Below are 16,722 nucleotides of genomic sequence, written 5' to 3' on the forward strand. Positions count from 1 at the left end.
TTGAATTACTAAACTATAACAGCTTGGATGATCATAATTATATTCATAATCATAATAATGCATTATTGTCTAATCTCAGAAATGTGTTTTAGATGTTACATATGTCACCACCATTAAACACAACTACATGTATGCCAATATATAACATATTATACAAAACAAAGGCATCAAAGCATAAAACTATACATTAACATAAAAGCAAAAACTTAATCAAATAATTAAACACAATGCACATCTTTGTCTGTTTAAAGTAAACTGATATTCCAAGACGTGCATTGCAACAGGTCTTCAAAGTTAATAAAAGCAGACACATTGGAAAGAATAAAACTGATGGTGGCGAACTGGAACATCTTGCTGTGAAGAACTGCGCAATAAATGAATCATCAAATGATTTTTTTCTCTTGGATATTGTTCTAGTGTGAAGGCTGAGATAAGAGAGGGGCTTCTGAAAGGGTGGAGACACACTGCATCTGTTCAAACAGCTTCTGTACTGGGAGAGATAGACACACAAGGGTCCAGCTCCTGCTTTTGTGCACTTATATGTGTTAAAACAGCATCTCAAGAGACTGATGCATCAGAAAATGTCATTAAAAGCATAGTAGATGACAACGAGACGGCAAAGGAGAACTGAAGAAGAACTTTTATAACTTTTGCCGGTTTGGATATGAAGCGCTGGAGCTGCGCGTAAAAGCTTGCGTGTGAAAGTCCAAAGACTTTGGCAACATCTTTCCATAGCTGTTTGTTTACTTTTCTCCTGGCAAAGGTTTTGATTTAAACATTCACGATGAATACCTCGGACATATTTTGCGATTCCGAACTTGCAAACTCGTCAAACCTGTCGTGTGTGAACCGAACCGTCCCGTCTTACAGCGTCATTGACATCGCGTCCTTCATGCACGTCTTCCCCACTGTCTATGGCATCCTGTGTTCAGTTGGAGTTCTGGCCAACAGTTTAGTTATCTATGCTGTGGCATCATGCAAGAAAAAGATGGTCTCCGATATTTACGTGCTGAACTTGGCCATCGCAGACCTGCTCTTTCTGTTGGTGATGCCCTTTAACATCCATCAGCTGGTGAGAGACAGGCAATGGGTCTTTGGGCACTTCATGTGTAAGGCTGTGGTGGTGGTGGATGTGAGTAATCAGTTTACCACAGTGGGGATAGTGACTGTGCTCTGCATTGACAGGTGAGAGTTTTGAATTTATAGGCAAAATAATATAATATGTAGTGAGCATTAATGCAGTGGCTTAATTATTACTGTATGCATATTGTGTTCACTCTTCTGGGTACAGTACTAATAGGCCATGATGGTTAAATGTGTGCCAAAATCAAAAGAATATATATATATATATATATATATATATATATATATATATATATATATATATATATATATATATATATATATTGGTATATATACACTACCAGTCAAAAGTTTTGAAACACTTACTCATTCTTTATTATATATATATATATATATATATATATATATATATATATATATATATATATATATATATATATATATATATATATATATTTATTTATTTTATTTTTTCTTTCTTTATTTTTTTTTCTTTACGCAATTATATATGTGTGTGTTATATTTTAGCATCTAGAATTTGCAGACATGTACTCTTGACATTTTCTCAACCAACTTCTTGAGGTATCACCCTGGGATGCTTTTTAAACAGTATTGAAGGAGTTCCCATCTATGTTGGGCGCTTATTGGCTGCTTCTCTTTATTATTTGGTCCAAGTCATCCATTTCAAAAATATATATTTTTTAAATTACATTTTAGTTTTGTAATGAAATAAATTAATATGGTGGCACAATTATATTTTTGCAATGACAAATAGAACAAGAATGTGCTTAATTGTCATGAAACTAATGTCACAATACAAAAAATAAATAAAAATAAAATAATAATAAAATGAAACAGATTTTAATGCAAAAAAAAATTATAAAATAAAATAAAAAAAATTCTTAATGCTTCTAAAATAGGCTTAATTTTCTTTAAGCAAAATATAATTTATTTTTCCTTTCTTTTGATTCAGAGTATGGGTGAAATGTGACCTGGACATGTTAGTTTCATGAAAATCACTCCAATACAGTGATGGACAGCATCAGAATGGTAAAAAGAAAGATATTTTATGTACTTTAGGGACATTTTTGGGATTTTAATCAGCTTTGACGATAAAATTATTGAATTCTTTATTCAAACTCTAATTACATAATCAATGTATTTACACAAAATGACACAAAATTACAGCTCAGCAGTTCATCACTGTTAATCAGTCTCTAATCTAGATGTTTTACTGAGTTTATGCAAAAGAAAAAGAAAGAAAGAAAAGAAAAAAGAAAATAAATCAATGCAAATCTCAAGGGTGCGATTCATGCCACATGACCTTAAAAAATCTTTATTGATAATTTCTGTACCAATAGTCTGCAATATTGGTCTTTAGCAACAAGCAGTGAGTGTCTTTAAAAAAATAAAAAATAAGAACCTTACTGATATTTATTGGAAAGCAAAGGCACAAAAGGTCCACATAAAATACAGAGAGTGCAGAAAAGGGTTTTTGCATACTATAGTTGTGGGTGTTGTTGATATATTTGCCCCAATTAAGGGGGCTTCTGCATGACTAGATGATAAAGTGTCAATGTAAAACTTTCTCATATAGTGCCATTGCTGTTATACTTCCAAAGATCCATCTGAAACAAGGGATTCTGCTGGTTGTTACTGTGTCACATGCAGAGAGTTACTTAGATAAGGCATCTTTGCTGCACATTTTCTTTATCTTTTGCTAAGGCATTAAATCCTACATTCTGCTTAAAGGGTAAAGGTAAAGTCATGGTTACTTTGGGCATTATGGAGCCAGACGCAATATATAATTCTGGTGTTCTGTCCCTTCATAAGGAATCGCAAGAGAAAATACAAAGATCGTTATCTGACAAGAGTGACAGTGCTGTAATACTTGACTAATGAGAGATAGAAAGTTCTTTTATGTGGACTGTGTCTGTATGTGTAAATTATTCATTTCGATTTTATGCACAACATTTTCGCTTGTTTAAATTGTGATGAATGAAAACTGAGTATTTCTTAGAAATCTTGTCTCTTGCTGTGCTGTTGCAGCTCTAGCCGCATGGGATCTAGCCGCATGGGATCTCTGTCACACTTTCCAAGAAAAAATACTTAATTCTTAATGCATGAAATGCAAACCTCTACCGTTAAAGGGATAATTCTCTCATCATTTACTCACCCTCATGCCATCCTAAATTTGTATGACTTTCTTTCTTCTGAGGAACTCAAATGAAGATTTTTAGAAGAATTTTTTCAACCCTTTTGGTCCATACAATTCAAGTGAATAGTGACCAAAACTTTGAAGCTCTAAAAATCATATAAGTCAGCATAAAAGTAATCCATAAGATGCCAGTGGTTAAATCAATATCTTCAGAAGTGATGTGATAGGCATTGTTGAGAAACAGATCACTTTCACATTCTTCTTTTTGTGTTTTGGTATTTCACATTCTTCATGCATACGCCCCCTACTGGACAGTGAGGAGAATTTAATGCAAAATAGGACTTACATATTGATCTGTTTCTCACCCACACCTATCATATCACTTCTGAAGATATGGATTTAACTACTGGATTCATATTGATTACTTTTATGATGCCTTTATATACTTTTTGGAGCATCAACATTTTGGCACCCACTCACTTGTATTGTATGGTCCTACAGAGCTGAGATATTCTTCTAAAAATCATAATTTGTGTTCTGCAGAAGAAAGAAAGTCATTCACATCTGGGATGGCAAAAATGAAAATGATCTCATCATCTACTCACCCCTATGATTTTAAGGAATTTTAGTACAAAACATCAGAGACAAAGGCCCTGTCCACACTAATATGTTTTTCGGTTAAAGCTCTTGAATTTGGTGACAGTAGATTGAAAGTTGTGATGGTGAAATCGGACTGTGCTTTCCGAAATTTGATTCACTGCCAGTGGCGGAAGCTGGAAGCACTGTTGAATGTATGGGAATATGTGAGCTGCAGTTTCCGGGTGAATTGTCCACAGAGTGGCACCAAAAGTGTTGTAGTTTTAGTTGTAAATAATGTTATGCAGTCAACAGGAATGCATGAAAGTACAAACTCTGAATTGATTACTTCCTGGTTTCCATGGGACCAGAACCAGTAACGCCGCTAGCACCAAAGGAAAATGTATTCCCACTTGAATTAATGAAAAAAATGATTGATGGGGATGGCGCTTCTCAGTAATCTGGCAGAATGGGTTAATTTTACGGTGCACGAACATTCAGAAGCAATGGGTCGATTTCCGATGTGAGCATGTTGTTGATAAATATCCATCTTGCAAATTTGGGACGTTTGAAAATATTGAGCGTTTCCATATGAGATGTTTCACCATCAGACCGGGGTGGTCCCCCTCAAGCATTTCGCCATTTAAAATTGGGACAATTGGTGTAGTCATTTCGTCCAAAATATGGGATGTTGGCAACCCTATCATTGTTGGTATTTGAGAGCGTTTTCAAAAGTCTTCGTTTTTGGTAGAGGAAAATGCCATTCCAGTGTGGATGAGTGGCATAAACTCAGCAAAATCAATGCATTTTCAAACAAAAATGTATTAGTGTGAAGGTGGCCTAAATAAAACAACTAAGATCTCATTTAAGTCTCAGGTACTATGAAAGAGTATCCTCTGAGTAAAACAATTGTGCCTGCTTATAATATGATGATTTTTTTATTTCAGGTACATTGCCATCGTACATCCGACATCAGAAAAGAGGACCATTCAATGGACCATCATCATCAACATTATGGTGTGGGTGGGCAGCTTCCTTCTGAGTATCCCAGTCATGATATACGCTAAAGTGGTCTCTAAAAAACACCTGGACATGTGTATGATATACCTAGATGGGCCAAAGGATATGTACTGGTATACGCTTTACCAGTCCACATTGGGTTTCATTGTCCCCTTAATCATTATCAGCACATTTTACACTCTCACATTGTACCACGTGTTCCGCTCCATTCGACGGGTCAAGCGCAAGCAGTCCGTGTGGGCCAAACGGGCCACTAAGACAGTACTGATGGTGATCGCCCTGTTCCTGGTCTGCTGGTCCCCCTACCACGTCATCCAGGTCATCAACCTCAGCATAAAACAGCCCACCAGCGCATTTGTTTATGCATACAACATCAGCATCTGCTTAAGCTATTCCCACAGCTGCATCAACCCTCTTATGCTGCTCGTCTTCGCCCAGAACTACCGCGATCGCATCTGCCACCGCAAGGAACTGCGCTCCCAGACCAGCATGTCCAAGACCACTGTTAAAACCGATGGAAGCTCAAGCGTCAGCCCAAACACCAGTCACCGGTGCACTGTTATCTAACAGCCACCGAGCCCCGCTGGACGTGCTAACTGAGAAAAACAAGAGAAAAGTGGAGGCCTGCACTGCAACACTAGCTCCTGGACTCTGGACTGTTTCTCATAGGGGAAAACGGTGAATTCCACAGTGAACAGAACTTTCAGGAGGGATGTTGAAGTGAATCAGCAGTGTGACTGAAGTGCCAATGAGATGACAATTGACTCGAATGTATTTGCGGTATGTGGCACTCTGGAAAACTGATTGTATTGTCCTGGTACTGTAGTACTGTTCATTGATCTGTTGTTAAAAACCTGATGTCATGAATTTTATTTGACTGTTGCAGTACATTATATTACATGGTTCAGTACATTTATCGCAGCAGATTTTAAGGTTATTGTTCGCATTTTCAAGTGATCAAGTTTTAAATAAAAAAACCTACCCACCTTCCTACCCTAAACCTTAACCTAACCGATAGTGTCATAAAAGTAAATGTTCGATGAAAAATGCAATTTCTGAAGCAACCGTGTCATTTTGTGGTGCTTCTATGATGATTTAGGCTCGCGTGTCAACTCGCATGCTCTTCTGAACTCATTTTTCATTTGAGCTGCTACAATTAGCTTGTAAGTGTAGTTGGTTATGTAATGCAAATGTTAAAATGCATTGAATGTGCGATAATAAAAGTGTTTAACTGTCAAAAGATAGCATTGCGTGAGGAACAGGGTGAAAAGTAAGTGTTTCTGAACTGATAATCTGACATTTCACTCATGAGTTGTGTGAAAATGATTAAAAGTCATTGTTGTTTTAGCGCCTCTAGTGTTCATTACACCTGCTGTTGTAATGAAAGTATACGATCATGAGCCATGTCAAAATATTTAGCAAAAATATACAGGACTGTGATTCTATGAGACCAGGCTGTTAAAAATCATTAAATGGTCAAGTTTTTGTTGTACATTGTCCTTGGTGTATTTGGTCTATTTTGTGTTTTTGCGTTTTCTTAAAGATCGAATGAGTAAACCATCTGACATGTTGCACCCTGCAGTAAAAGTATCTAAATATCCTTGATAAATTTAATTGAGAGGCAAAATTTTGTAAGCTAATAAGACTTGTTGTCAGAGAAAATGTCTTAAGTTATTGAGTTTATTTTTCTTTCACCATTGGCAAACACTCTTTTCTTGATTTCAGTATAAATTTCACTAAATTCCGTTACATTTATGCTTAAAAAAAAAGAAGGAAAAATGTGCCTTTCATTTCAATTTGCCAATGGGATAAGTCAAATATGTGGAATTAAAAAGAATATTTTCCAAAAATAAGTCTTAAAACCTTATGCAATCTTTCATCTCAAGTAAATAATATTTTAAGGATGTTTCGATATTTTGACTGGAAAACAAGGCAAAAATACTAATTACGATGATGATTTTTGTAACAATATGTAGCTGTCAAAAATAAAATGTCAGTGTAATAATACATGAAATCAGTGTTTTTGTGGATATGTCTGGTGTTGAAATAGTTAATTTGTGTCAGAGTAAAATAAACAAATATGCTGATTGGCCTAACTGTGCATTTAATCATTATAGGGTAATGGTAAATGTTTTCCATTCTGATATTATATTGCACTCAAGTTCATTTGTGTATTTGTGAAAAATCCCAACTGTCTCTTTTGGCATAGATCATTAGTATGGCATTCCACTTTATATTTGTGCAAAAAGAACACATTTGTTGTGACTTTAATAAATGTGTGGCTATTGGCTTATCTTTAAAGCATTTTACAGAATATATTACGTCTTTAGATGTCTCCATTTTAAATATCTCCAGATGTTATTGGAAAGCATCCTTTGTGACCTCACATGAAGTCTTGGTGTCATGCGCGTACAACTGTCTCTATAATCTTCTCTCAGAAATTTTTAAAAGATAAAATATCCTTGAATGTAGAGCTCTCAGTGTTTTAATATGTGTATTCACAAAGATGTCCAGTGTGAAATGCCCCGTGTTGCTCTGTTTTCCCCTTCGTTCAGAGAAGCCCCTGCGGTCCCTAAGAGAACAGATACAGTATGTTCACTGTTAACGTGTGACATTTCAACTATGTGTGACTGGTCACATTTCAGTCTTGCCATCCTCAATAAATACATTATAATGCTTGGCAAACAAACAAAGAACTGGGTATAAAAGTTTACTTCTTTCATTTTACTGCCCTAATGAATTATAAGAAGGAATGATTTGGACTGACAAATGCTTCTCTTGGGGAATGCTGAGGGAAAGAAAAGACTGAGCTGTTGTTTTCTGTGATATTCTGTGTGAAAACGGATCTCACTAAAATTAGGTGCATAAGACTGCAAGAACAATCGCTTTTCAGGGAAAACTCTGTATGCTTTATAATCTCTGATTGAACATATACCTCCTGTTTTGCAACTTGTCATTGTATACTGTTCTGTACGCTTTTGTTACTTATGTGCTATGAATGTACAAAATAAATGCTAAAAAAACCTACACACCATTTGTTTACCATTTTAATGTAAAATCATGTAGTTCTTGTATCGTGTTCATATGCACTCATCAATAAATCACTCTAAAATAAATTATTATGTAGTCTATTATGAGTCATTATGTACTCTTCATGTTTTCAACATATTATCACAAAACATTTTGTTTTCTTTTTTTCCGTAGAACACAAAAGGACAAAATTTGTAGATGAATCTTACGAATTTCTCACTCAAAGCTACCGTAGGCTTCAGAAGCATATAGCTATATAATGTTTTAGGCTTGACAGCCTCTGTACCCTTTCACTTTCATTGTACAGAAAAATAAATAAATAAATCAAATAACAGCCAGGACATTTAGCAAAATATTTTCTTTTGTGCTCCACAGGAGAAATAAAGTCTTAAGGGTTTGGAAAGTGTGAATAAATCATGACATCATTTTTATTTGAGCAAAAATGTACCATACATTAAACAGTAAAAATGTAACTGCAGTGCGTTGTTGCAGAATAACAGAATTAAATGCACTATTCCCTTATTTGTATTTATTTATTTATTTTTGTAAAGTATGGATTATGGTAGGCTGTATTCCTAGAACTCATATTTTCTGTCTACTTTTACAGAATATTTTCATGTGTTCTTTTTATTTCACAATTTACACAGTTTGTTCTTAACCCTAATTAATCTATTCGTTCCGTTATGTAATTACTGTCAACTTTAATGTAGGCCCTAAAGCAATGGGGGAAAATATTACTATAGTCTGAAGAGTCATCTTTCAACTCATTACCTACATTTAGGCTTATATTTGATACTCTGTTGCTCTTTCTACTGTAACACATGGTGGGTTATCCATAATTATATAGGCAGCCAATTTCAAACTCATTATGTTTGATAATTGCTCTGTATAATCATATAACAGCCATTTTACAGTGCTAGGTGCACCCTGCATTGTAAACAGTCTTCCCTCAAAATGTTACCATATTCCAACATGATAATGCCCTCATAAAAATGGCTGAATGAATTCAAGAGTGGTTTAATGGACACTAGGATGAAGTGAGACAACTCACCAGTCTAACATATTTAAACATCACTGAAAATTTATGGCAAGTTCAGGAGCTCAGAGTGCAAAGTAGATTTGCACCACCTTCATGGCACTATTAACTGGAAGCATTTCTTCCTAAAGAATCAACCTTCTTATGTGTGAGTCGCTTTGGAAAAAAGTGTCAGCTAACTGAATAAATGTTGATGTAAATGTGGTTTCATGTGGTGTGTATTACCTGACTGTACACAGTTCAGAACTTGTATGACCTCACAAGAAGAACTGAAGCAATGGGCGAGCACTTCACCCTTGGTATTACCCAGAGCCGTACCCACAATATACACTGAGTGGGACAAGTCCCCCCCAGTAATCAGGTATGGCAACCAACCCCCCCCCCCCAATAATTGATATCCTTTTTTGCTATTCTGCTGCAGCCCATTATGCACCGCTGTCTAATTGTCCTTAAGTTGTTGCCGGAATAACATAATGGTTTAAAAAAGTTACATTTTTAACGTGCTCACTAGTCTAACACGCTCATCAATGTAATTTGAGATAGCCAATCAAATCGATGAAGGCGGGAGTCGTGGGACTCTAGTTTAAGAAGCTAAGCGGGAAGCCGGGAACCTCGTGGATTATTTTAGCACCGCGCATCAGCAATCAGTTCATTTTAAGAGTGTTAGTGTCATGTGAGACGTACATATCTAACTAAACATGCAATAATTGCCCACTGTTTTATGATTGAAATGTTGTACCGACTGACAGTAATTTCAAAGGGTGCAAAGTATTTTCCTTTTGGCTAAATTCGCCATTTCAAATTGAAAATACGTCATGTACAGGACATGATTTGTACGTCATTCATAATTGTGAATGTGAAAACCTTAATGGAGCAGTTTTCAGTGTTTCAGGTATAAGACAAAGAGCGAATGTGTGTATATTGTAAAGGAATTGAATGAATGTGGTAATCTGGCAGGCTTTTGAAGTAGCGTTTTAGAAAATTCACTTGACATTGTATAAGAAAATGATCTATAAAACACAAAGTAGAGCTTTATCATCCATAGATTAGAACTAGAACATGGTAAGACCTGCAAATTTTGGCTTCAACTGAGTTTTTAGATTGTGGCAAGGACAGTGTCATATATTTTTGAATGCAAATATTAGATAAGATTAGATAAGATTTTCTAAGTAATTTCTTTGTCTTTAATTCATTCTGAATTTTGTACAGCATCTCCTAAAAGTCTTCTTTAATTAGAGACAGTTTTATTTTGAGTATGTCCTTGTCAGGTCTTTGCTCAAAAAAATGATCCACCAGTTAAAGGAGTAGTTCACCTAAAAATGGAAAATGTACTTTTACTCACTAATTTACTCAACCTTATGATGTTCAAAACCCAAATGCTGTTACTTTTCTCAGAAAATAAAAATAGTTATTTTAAGCAGTTCTATTCCATAGAATAACAATTTATAGTGAGCAGGAGTTGTCAAGATTCAAAAGGACAAATACTATAAAGCACTATTAAAGGTTCAGTATAAAGACATCATAACAGAAGTCCATATGACTTGTGCACTTTATTCCAAGCTTTCTGGGGACAAACAACAGCTTAGTGTTGTATGGACTACTTTTCGGATATTTTAATAATGCTTTTTTTCTCCTTGGACCTTGACTGCAGTGGTCAATATGAACTGTTTTTGTATGGAAAAGAGCAGCATTAGGATTCTTGAAGAAAAGATTGTGTTAAGATTCTACTGGGGGGAAAAAAACTCAATGAGGGACAACTTGAGGGCAGTAAATAATTTTGTGTATTTTCTTTTTGCTAGCCAGCTGACACAGTCATGTCATTTTACAGATACACTGAGAAAATTAATGCATTCTAGGTTGAACATAACCTATAACATAATGTAACATAACCTAACACAACTTTTAACGTAACATAACGTAACGTAAGATAACATAATGTAACATTACATAACGTAACACATTAACATAAAATTAAGCATAATGTCATGTTACATAACATAACATACCTTATAACATAACAACATAACATAAAAGAAATAACATAACATAAAAAAACACAACATAACATAACGTAACCTAACACAACTTTTAACGTAACGTAGGATAACATAACGTAACACATTAACATAAAATTAAGCATAACGTAATGTTACATAACATAACATACCTTATAACATAACATACCAACATAACATAAAAGAAATAACATAACATAACATAAAAAATAACATAAAAAACACAACATAACGTAACCTAACACAACTTTTAACGTAACACCGTAACGTAATGTAGGATAACATAATGTAACACATTAACATAAAATATAACATAAGCATAATATAACATAATATAGAATATAATTTATAACGTAACAACACAACGTAACAGCGCAAAAATACATCACTTAACATATCATATAACATATAACATAACATATCAAAACCTAACATATAATGTATAAAGTAACGTAACCTAACAACTTATAACATAACATATAACATAACATAACTTATAATTTATAACATAAAATACAATAACATGTAATGTTACATAACATAACATAACATACCTTATAACATTACATAACATTACATGACATGTAACATAACATAACTTATTACGCAATCTAATGTAACATATAACGTATTATAACACAACATAAAATAAAAAAATTACATAAAAAAGATAACAACATAAAGTAACTTAACCTAACACAACTTTTAATGTAACAACATAACATAATGTAAGATAACAGAACATAATGTAACATTACATAACATTACGTAACATAACATCATAAAAAAAATAGCATAACGTAACATAACAAAACATAGAATATAATTTATAACATAACAACATACAGTATAACGTAACATATCATATAAAATCATATAACACATAACTTACCATATAATATAATGTTACTTATAAAAGTAACGTCACCTAAAAACTTATAATGTAACATGTAATATAACATAACTTCTAAAGTAGCATATAACATTACATAACGTAACAGTATATAACATAAAAATGTCTAACATAACATTATATAATATAACGTAACATAACATACTGTATAACTTAATATTATACTAGTTACATAATCTTATGGTTATAAACTTATATATGTATTGCATACAGGTATAATACGTAATCTTGCATCATGTAAGGTGTATGTCCATAAATGTGTTCTTATGTTGTCGTCAGTTATTTCATTATTATTACATACCTTAGCAGCAGGCAATAATAAAAAAAAGAACACAGATGTTTGCCGTTTTTATTGACAGAATAGTACTGAGATGGTAGGAAACGACGAGGAGAGGAGGGTATAAAACAGGATCAGGAAATGGCATAATCAGGAATTTGAACTCAAGTTCATGAGCGCTATGGCTCAATGGGTCAGAACATGTGCACTAACCACTAAGCCATGGTTCTGACCATTGTGCCCTTTTAACTGGCATCTAGTAACTTTACAGTACTTCCCATAATGGCTATTTGAACATTGTAACTGCATTGAAATCCACAACAAGTTGTGCCTTGCCCCTCTCCATGTAATACAGCCTGTTGTCCCTTTATGATCTAATTAAATTAGGAACAGACACAAAGATTATGATAAGATTATGATGATATTGTGACGGTTTAATGTCTTTATAAATGTAAGTGCTGCATCAGTGATGCTCTGCTTAGAATCACACAAATTAATCACTTGACCGATGAAGCACTTAATACATCTCGGAGGGTCTGCATCATCCCAAGAGTAATGTAAATATCAGCCTTGGTTTATGACAAATTTTTAGCATTGGATAAAAGTGCCGATCTGTATCCTGTTCTTCCTTCCAGAACAAATCTAAAGCAAATCTGCTCAGATGCACCCACACAATGATACAGTAATTACTGTAGTTTCATAAATCTAAATCGTTTCCACAAAGCAAAACATCAAACAAATTGAATAAAGGCCTTTTATCAAAAGGCCCAAAAAAATTTGTTTCCAATCTAAGAGTACACAATGGCCTGCATTGAATGATTTAAAATATCTAACCACTGGCCTGGTGATAAAGATAAAAAAATGGCAAACAAAGCATCTCTTTGCATGTCCTCGTGCAATCCAACCACAAAAACCCTGCAAGGTACCATCAGCTAAAAAGTAATATTTTTTTCATGCTTTCCATGACTATCCTTTAGAGATTTCAGTTTGAGAAAATGGTTGCATGATAGAGAGATTTCTTGGAAATTTAGAACAATGAAAGCTGATAAAATTGTGAAAAACAGAAAGCAATCCCACAAACCCTTGAGCTCCTTTCACTTCCTCAGCAGGAAGTTAGAGGAGGATGAAAAGTACAAAAGACAAGCACAGTCTCAGGTGAAATAAATAACCATCTCTCAAATTACTTCAAGGTCACATGCAATGTAGCTTTGTCATGCTCAGTGGTTCTCCAGTGAGAGGGAATGTGTACTGACCTCTCCTTGGCATTTTAATCATCTTTCAGTGACTCTATTTAACCACTTGCTAAACCAAAACTCATTCCCTCAGGGCAGAGACGAGGATTTGATTTCTGTGGTGTTAGATACTAATGCACTTTGAAAGATACAGGGCTGGCTGGTGGTTGCAATCAGTGGGGATCTCCATAAGGAGACAGACATCATCATCCAAACAGCTTATTCTATATCCATGCTGGTAATCGCCAATTTGCTATTTTTAAATAAATGAGGGACGAGTTGGAATTATGTTCTGTGGTAAGCAATATAATGCCACAAATGCTGTTGACTGAGCTTAATTTGTATTGAAAGCAAAACATTCCTTTAAAAGTCAACATGAAATAAAAAACTGACCCTACTTTCTTAATGCATACTCCTGATCTTAATGTGTACGATAAATCAGTGCATGTTATTCCAAAATAAAAATGTTTGTTTTTGTAATCTTTATATACTGCATATATACACTGGTGGCCAAAAGTTTGGAATAATGTACAGATTTTGCTCTTATGGAAAGATATTGGTACTTTTATTCACCAAAGTGCCATTCAACTGAACACAATGTACAGTCAGGACATTAATAATGTGAAAAATTACATTACAGTTTGAAATAAATGTTCATAGCTTCTTAAACTACTTCAAAGAATTCTCATCCAAAAATCCTCCATGTGCAGCAATGATCCTTGGCATTCTAGCTGTCAGTTTGTCCAGATACTCAGGTGACATTTCACCCCACACTTCCTGTAGCACTTGCCATAGATGTGACTGTCTTGTCGGGCACTTCTCACGCACCTTACAGTCTAGCTGATCCCACAAAAGCTCAATGGGGTTAAGATCCATAACACTCTTTTCCAAATATCTGTAGTCCAATGTGTGTTTTTCTTTGTCCACTCTAACCTTTTCTTTTTGTTTTTCTGTTTCAAAAGTGGCTTTTTCTTTACTTTTCTTCCCATAAGGCCTGCACCCCTGAGTCTTCTCTTTACTGTTGTACATGAAACTGGTGTTGAGCGGGTAGAATTCAATGAAGCTGTCAGCTGAGGACATGTGAGGTGTCTATTTCTCAAACTAGAGACTCTGATGTACTTATCCACTTGTTTAGTTGTACATCTGGCCTTCCACATCTCTTTCTATCCTTGTTAGAGCCAGTTGTCCTTTGTCTTTGATGACTGTATTATACACTTAGAGGGGTTCAAGTAGGAAGGACATGGGAGCCGGTTTCAGAGTCCACGTGAGTCAACTTTTAATATAAATGCTTTTCAACTTCACAACTAAGTATTGGCTTTTCAGAACACACACAGCATCTCTGGTCTCTCTCTCTGCCAGTCTGTCATGCCGGCGGCCTTTTAAAGCCCGTCTCCGTCGTCACTGAAATGAGACACAGGTGTTTAATGTTAACAATCACCAGGTGATGGCCCTTAACGCTTCCTCTCTCCCCAGTGACAGACACATGACCACGTCCCGCTCCACATATACCTTTGTATGTAATCTTTAGTCTTTTGTCAATTTCAAGCATTGTATAGCCTTAATTCCTCAAAACAAGGACTGACTGATGAGTTTCTAGAGAAAGCTGTTTCTTTTTTGCCATTTCCTTGCATACTGTGGCAACTATAAAACACAAAGCCAAACAGCTTTCAGCAGTGTTTGATATAATGGCAAGTGATTTTCTAGTACCAAATGATCAATTTAGCACGATTACTCAAGGATAAGGTGTTGGAGTGATGGCTGCTGGAAATGGGGTCTGGTCTAGATTTGATCAAAAATGACTTTTTTACGTCAGTAATGTCCTGAGTATACTTTGTGATCAGTTGAATGCCACTTTGATGAATTAAAGTACCAATTTCCTTACGAAACAGCAAAATCTGTACATTATTCCAAACTTTTCAAAACCACCAGTGAATATATAATTTAATATAGTTAAATTAATATAATTACTCTTGTGTGGCGTATAGAGTTCCTGCCTACATAGATTGTTCTAAAACAGTCAATTATGAAATTCCATTTCAGGCAGACTGCCTATGCTATGCCTATATAGAAAGCTGACAGCAAAACTGGAAGGAGAAAGCAAAATAGAGATAGAATGACTAATCTGAGAGATTATTAGGCCTCACATAGAGTCAGTCCCTTCCTCTTCACACCTCTCAACAGGAAGCCACCATAATGTGATATAACACTTCAAAGAAAACTTTACTGTCTCAAAATGTAATTCTAGTCCAAGGGAACAATTTCAAGCTAAGAGCACTGAAGCCTTAAGAGGCATAGATTTTTTTCTTTCTTTTCTCACTAGATGGCTTCATGCTGAGAAGAAGCATCCCATGGAGATGAGCAGTGTCATACATGAATGAACACAGCCCTTTGACCTAAATCTGTGAAAATGTTTTTTTTTCCTTTAGCACCAAGTTTATAAAAACTTCTTCTTGAAACAGCCCACAGGTGTTTTGAAGAAATTTCCAGATTCATTTGCAAATGTCCTGCTGGATCTTAAGGTTGAGTGCATATGACCATCTATCTGACAACATGCAATAGTGAGTTAGTTTGGGACGACACTTACTCAAATGTAATTAAGCAATATAACATGAGCAAGCGAGCTGTGGTACTGAACTTTCTTTTTGGCATAAACAATGGTTTTACTATAGTAATATTGACTATGGTAACCATGATTTATTTTGTGGTTACTATGGTTTTACATACCCTAGTTAAACTATGGTTACTGCTGTAAAACCACCATTCATTTTTCATAAGGGAATTTAAGTTTAATTAAATGATTAAATATAATTAATTAAATAACTAATTAATAATTATATACATACGTCCTAACTATCAGGTGATATAACTGAATTCATATGGAGACAATATACTGCCACATATATTTGCAAAAAATTAAGTATTTTAGAAAATAATTTTTTTGGCAAATATATGTGGCACCGTATTGTCTTCATAAATTCAGCATTCAGAAATGTTTGCAGAATTAAATAATATCATCTGATTGTTAAATATGACAAAAATAAATCTTCTTTAAATGTAGTTTTATGTAGTTAGGTGCTTTTTGTTAGTAGCTTGAAGTGTACCTAACTACTTTTTTAAAGAGTAGCTTGACTGTAGTTTAAGTACTTTTAGTTATAAGCAGGGTTGGGGAGTAATGAAATACATGTAACGGGATTACGTATTTAAAATACAAAATATAAGTAACTGTATTCCACTACAGTTACAATTTAAATCATTGGTAATTAGAATACAGTTACATTCAAAAAGAGATTACTTTGCATTTTATTATCATTTGTTTCATTTAATATTTAGTCCTTTCAGATGGAAAACATTTATACATATAAATGATGCAATCCAAAGTGCA

The 16,722-nt window shown here is 34.5% G+C and overlaps 1 protein-coding gene across 1 annotated transcript; it reads left to right on the forward strand.

Moving 5' to 3' along the window:
* The first annotated feature begins 493 nt into the window (after positions 1–493).
* On the forward strand, positions 494–8,198 carry LOC127418305 (melanin-concentrating hormone receptor 2-like). Its single transcript, XM_051658843.1, has 2 exons — positions 494–1,185; positions 4,765–8,198. The coding sequence occupies exons 1-2, from the start codon at positions 785–787 to the stop codon at positions 5,402–5,404; spliced, it is 1,041 nt and encodes a 346-aa protein (XP_051514803.1). The 5' UTR covers positions 494–784; the 3' UTR covers positions 5,405–8,198.
* Positions 8,199–16,722: the final 8,524 nt, after the last annotated feature.

Source organism: Myxocyprinus asiaticus, chromosome 27 (genome assembly GCF_019703515.2).
Source record: "Myxocyprinus asiaticus isolate MX2 ecotype Aquarium Trade chromosome 27, UBuf_Myxa_2, whole genome shotgun sequence".
In the NCBI taxonomy this organism is placed as follows: Eukaryota; Metazoa; Chordata; class Actinopteri; order Cypriniformes; family Catostomidae; genus Myxocyprinus; species Myxocyprinus asiaticus.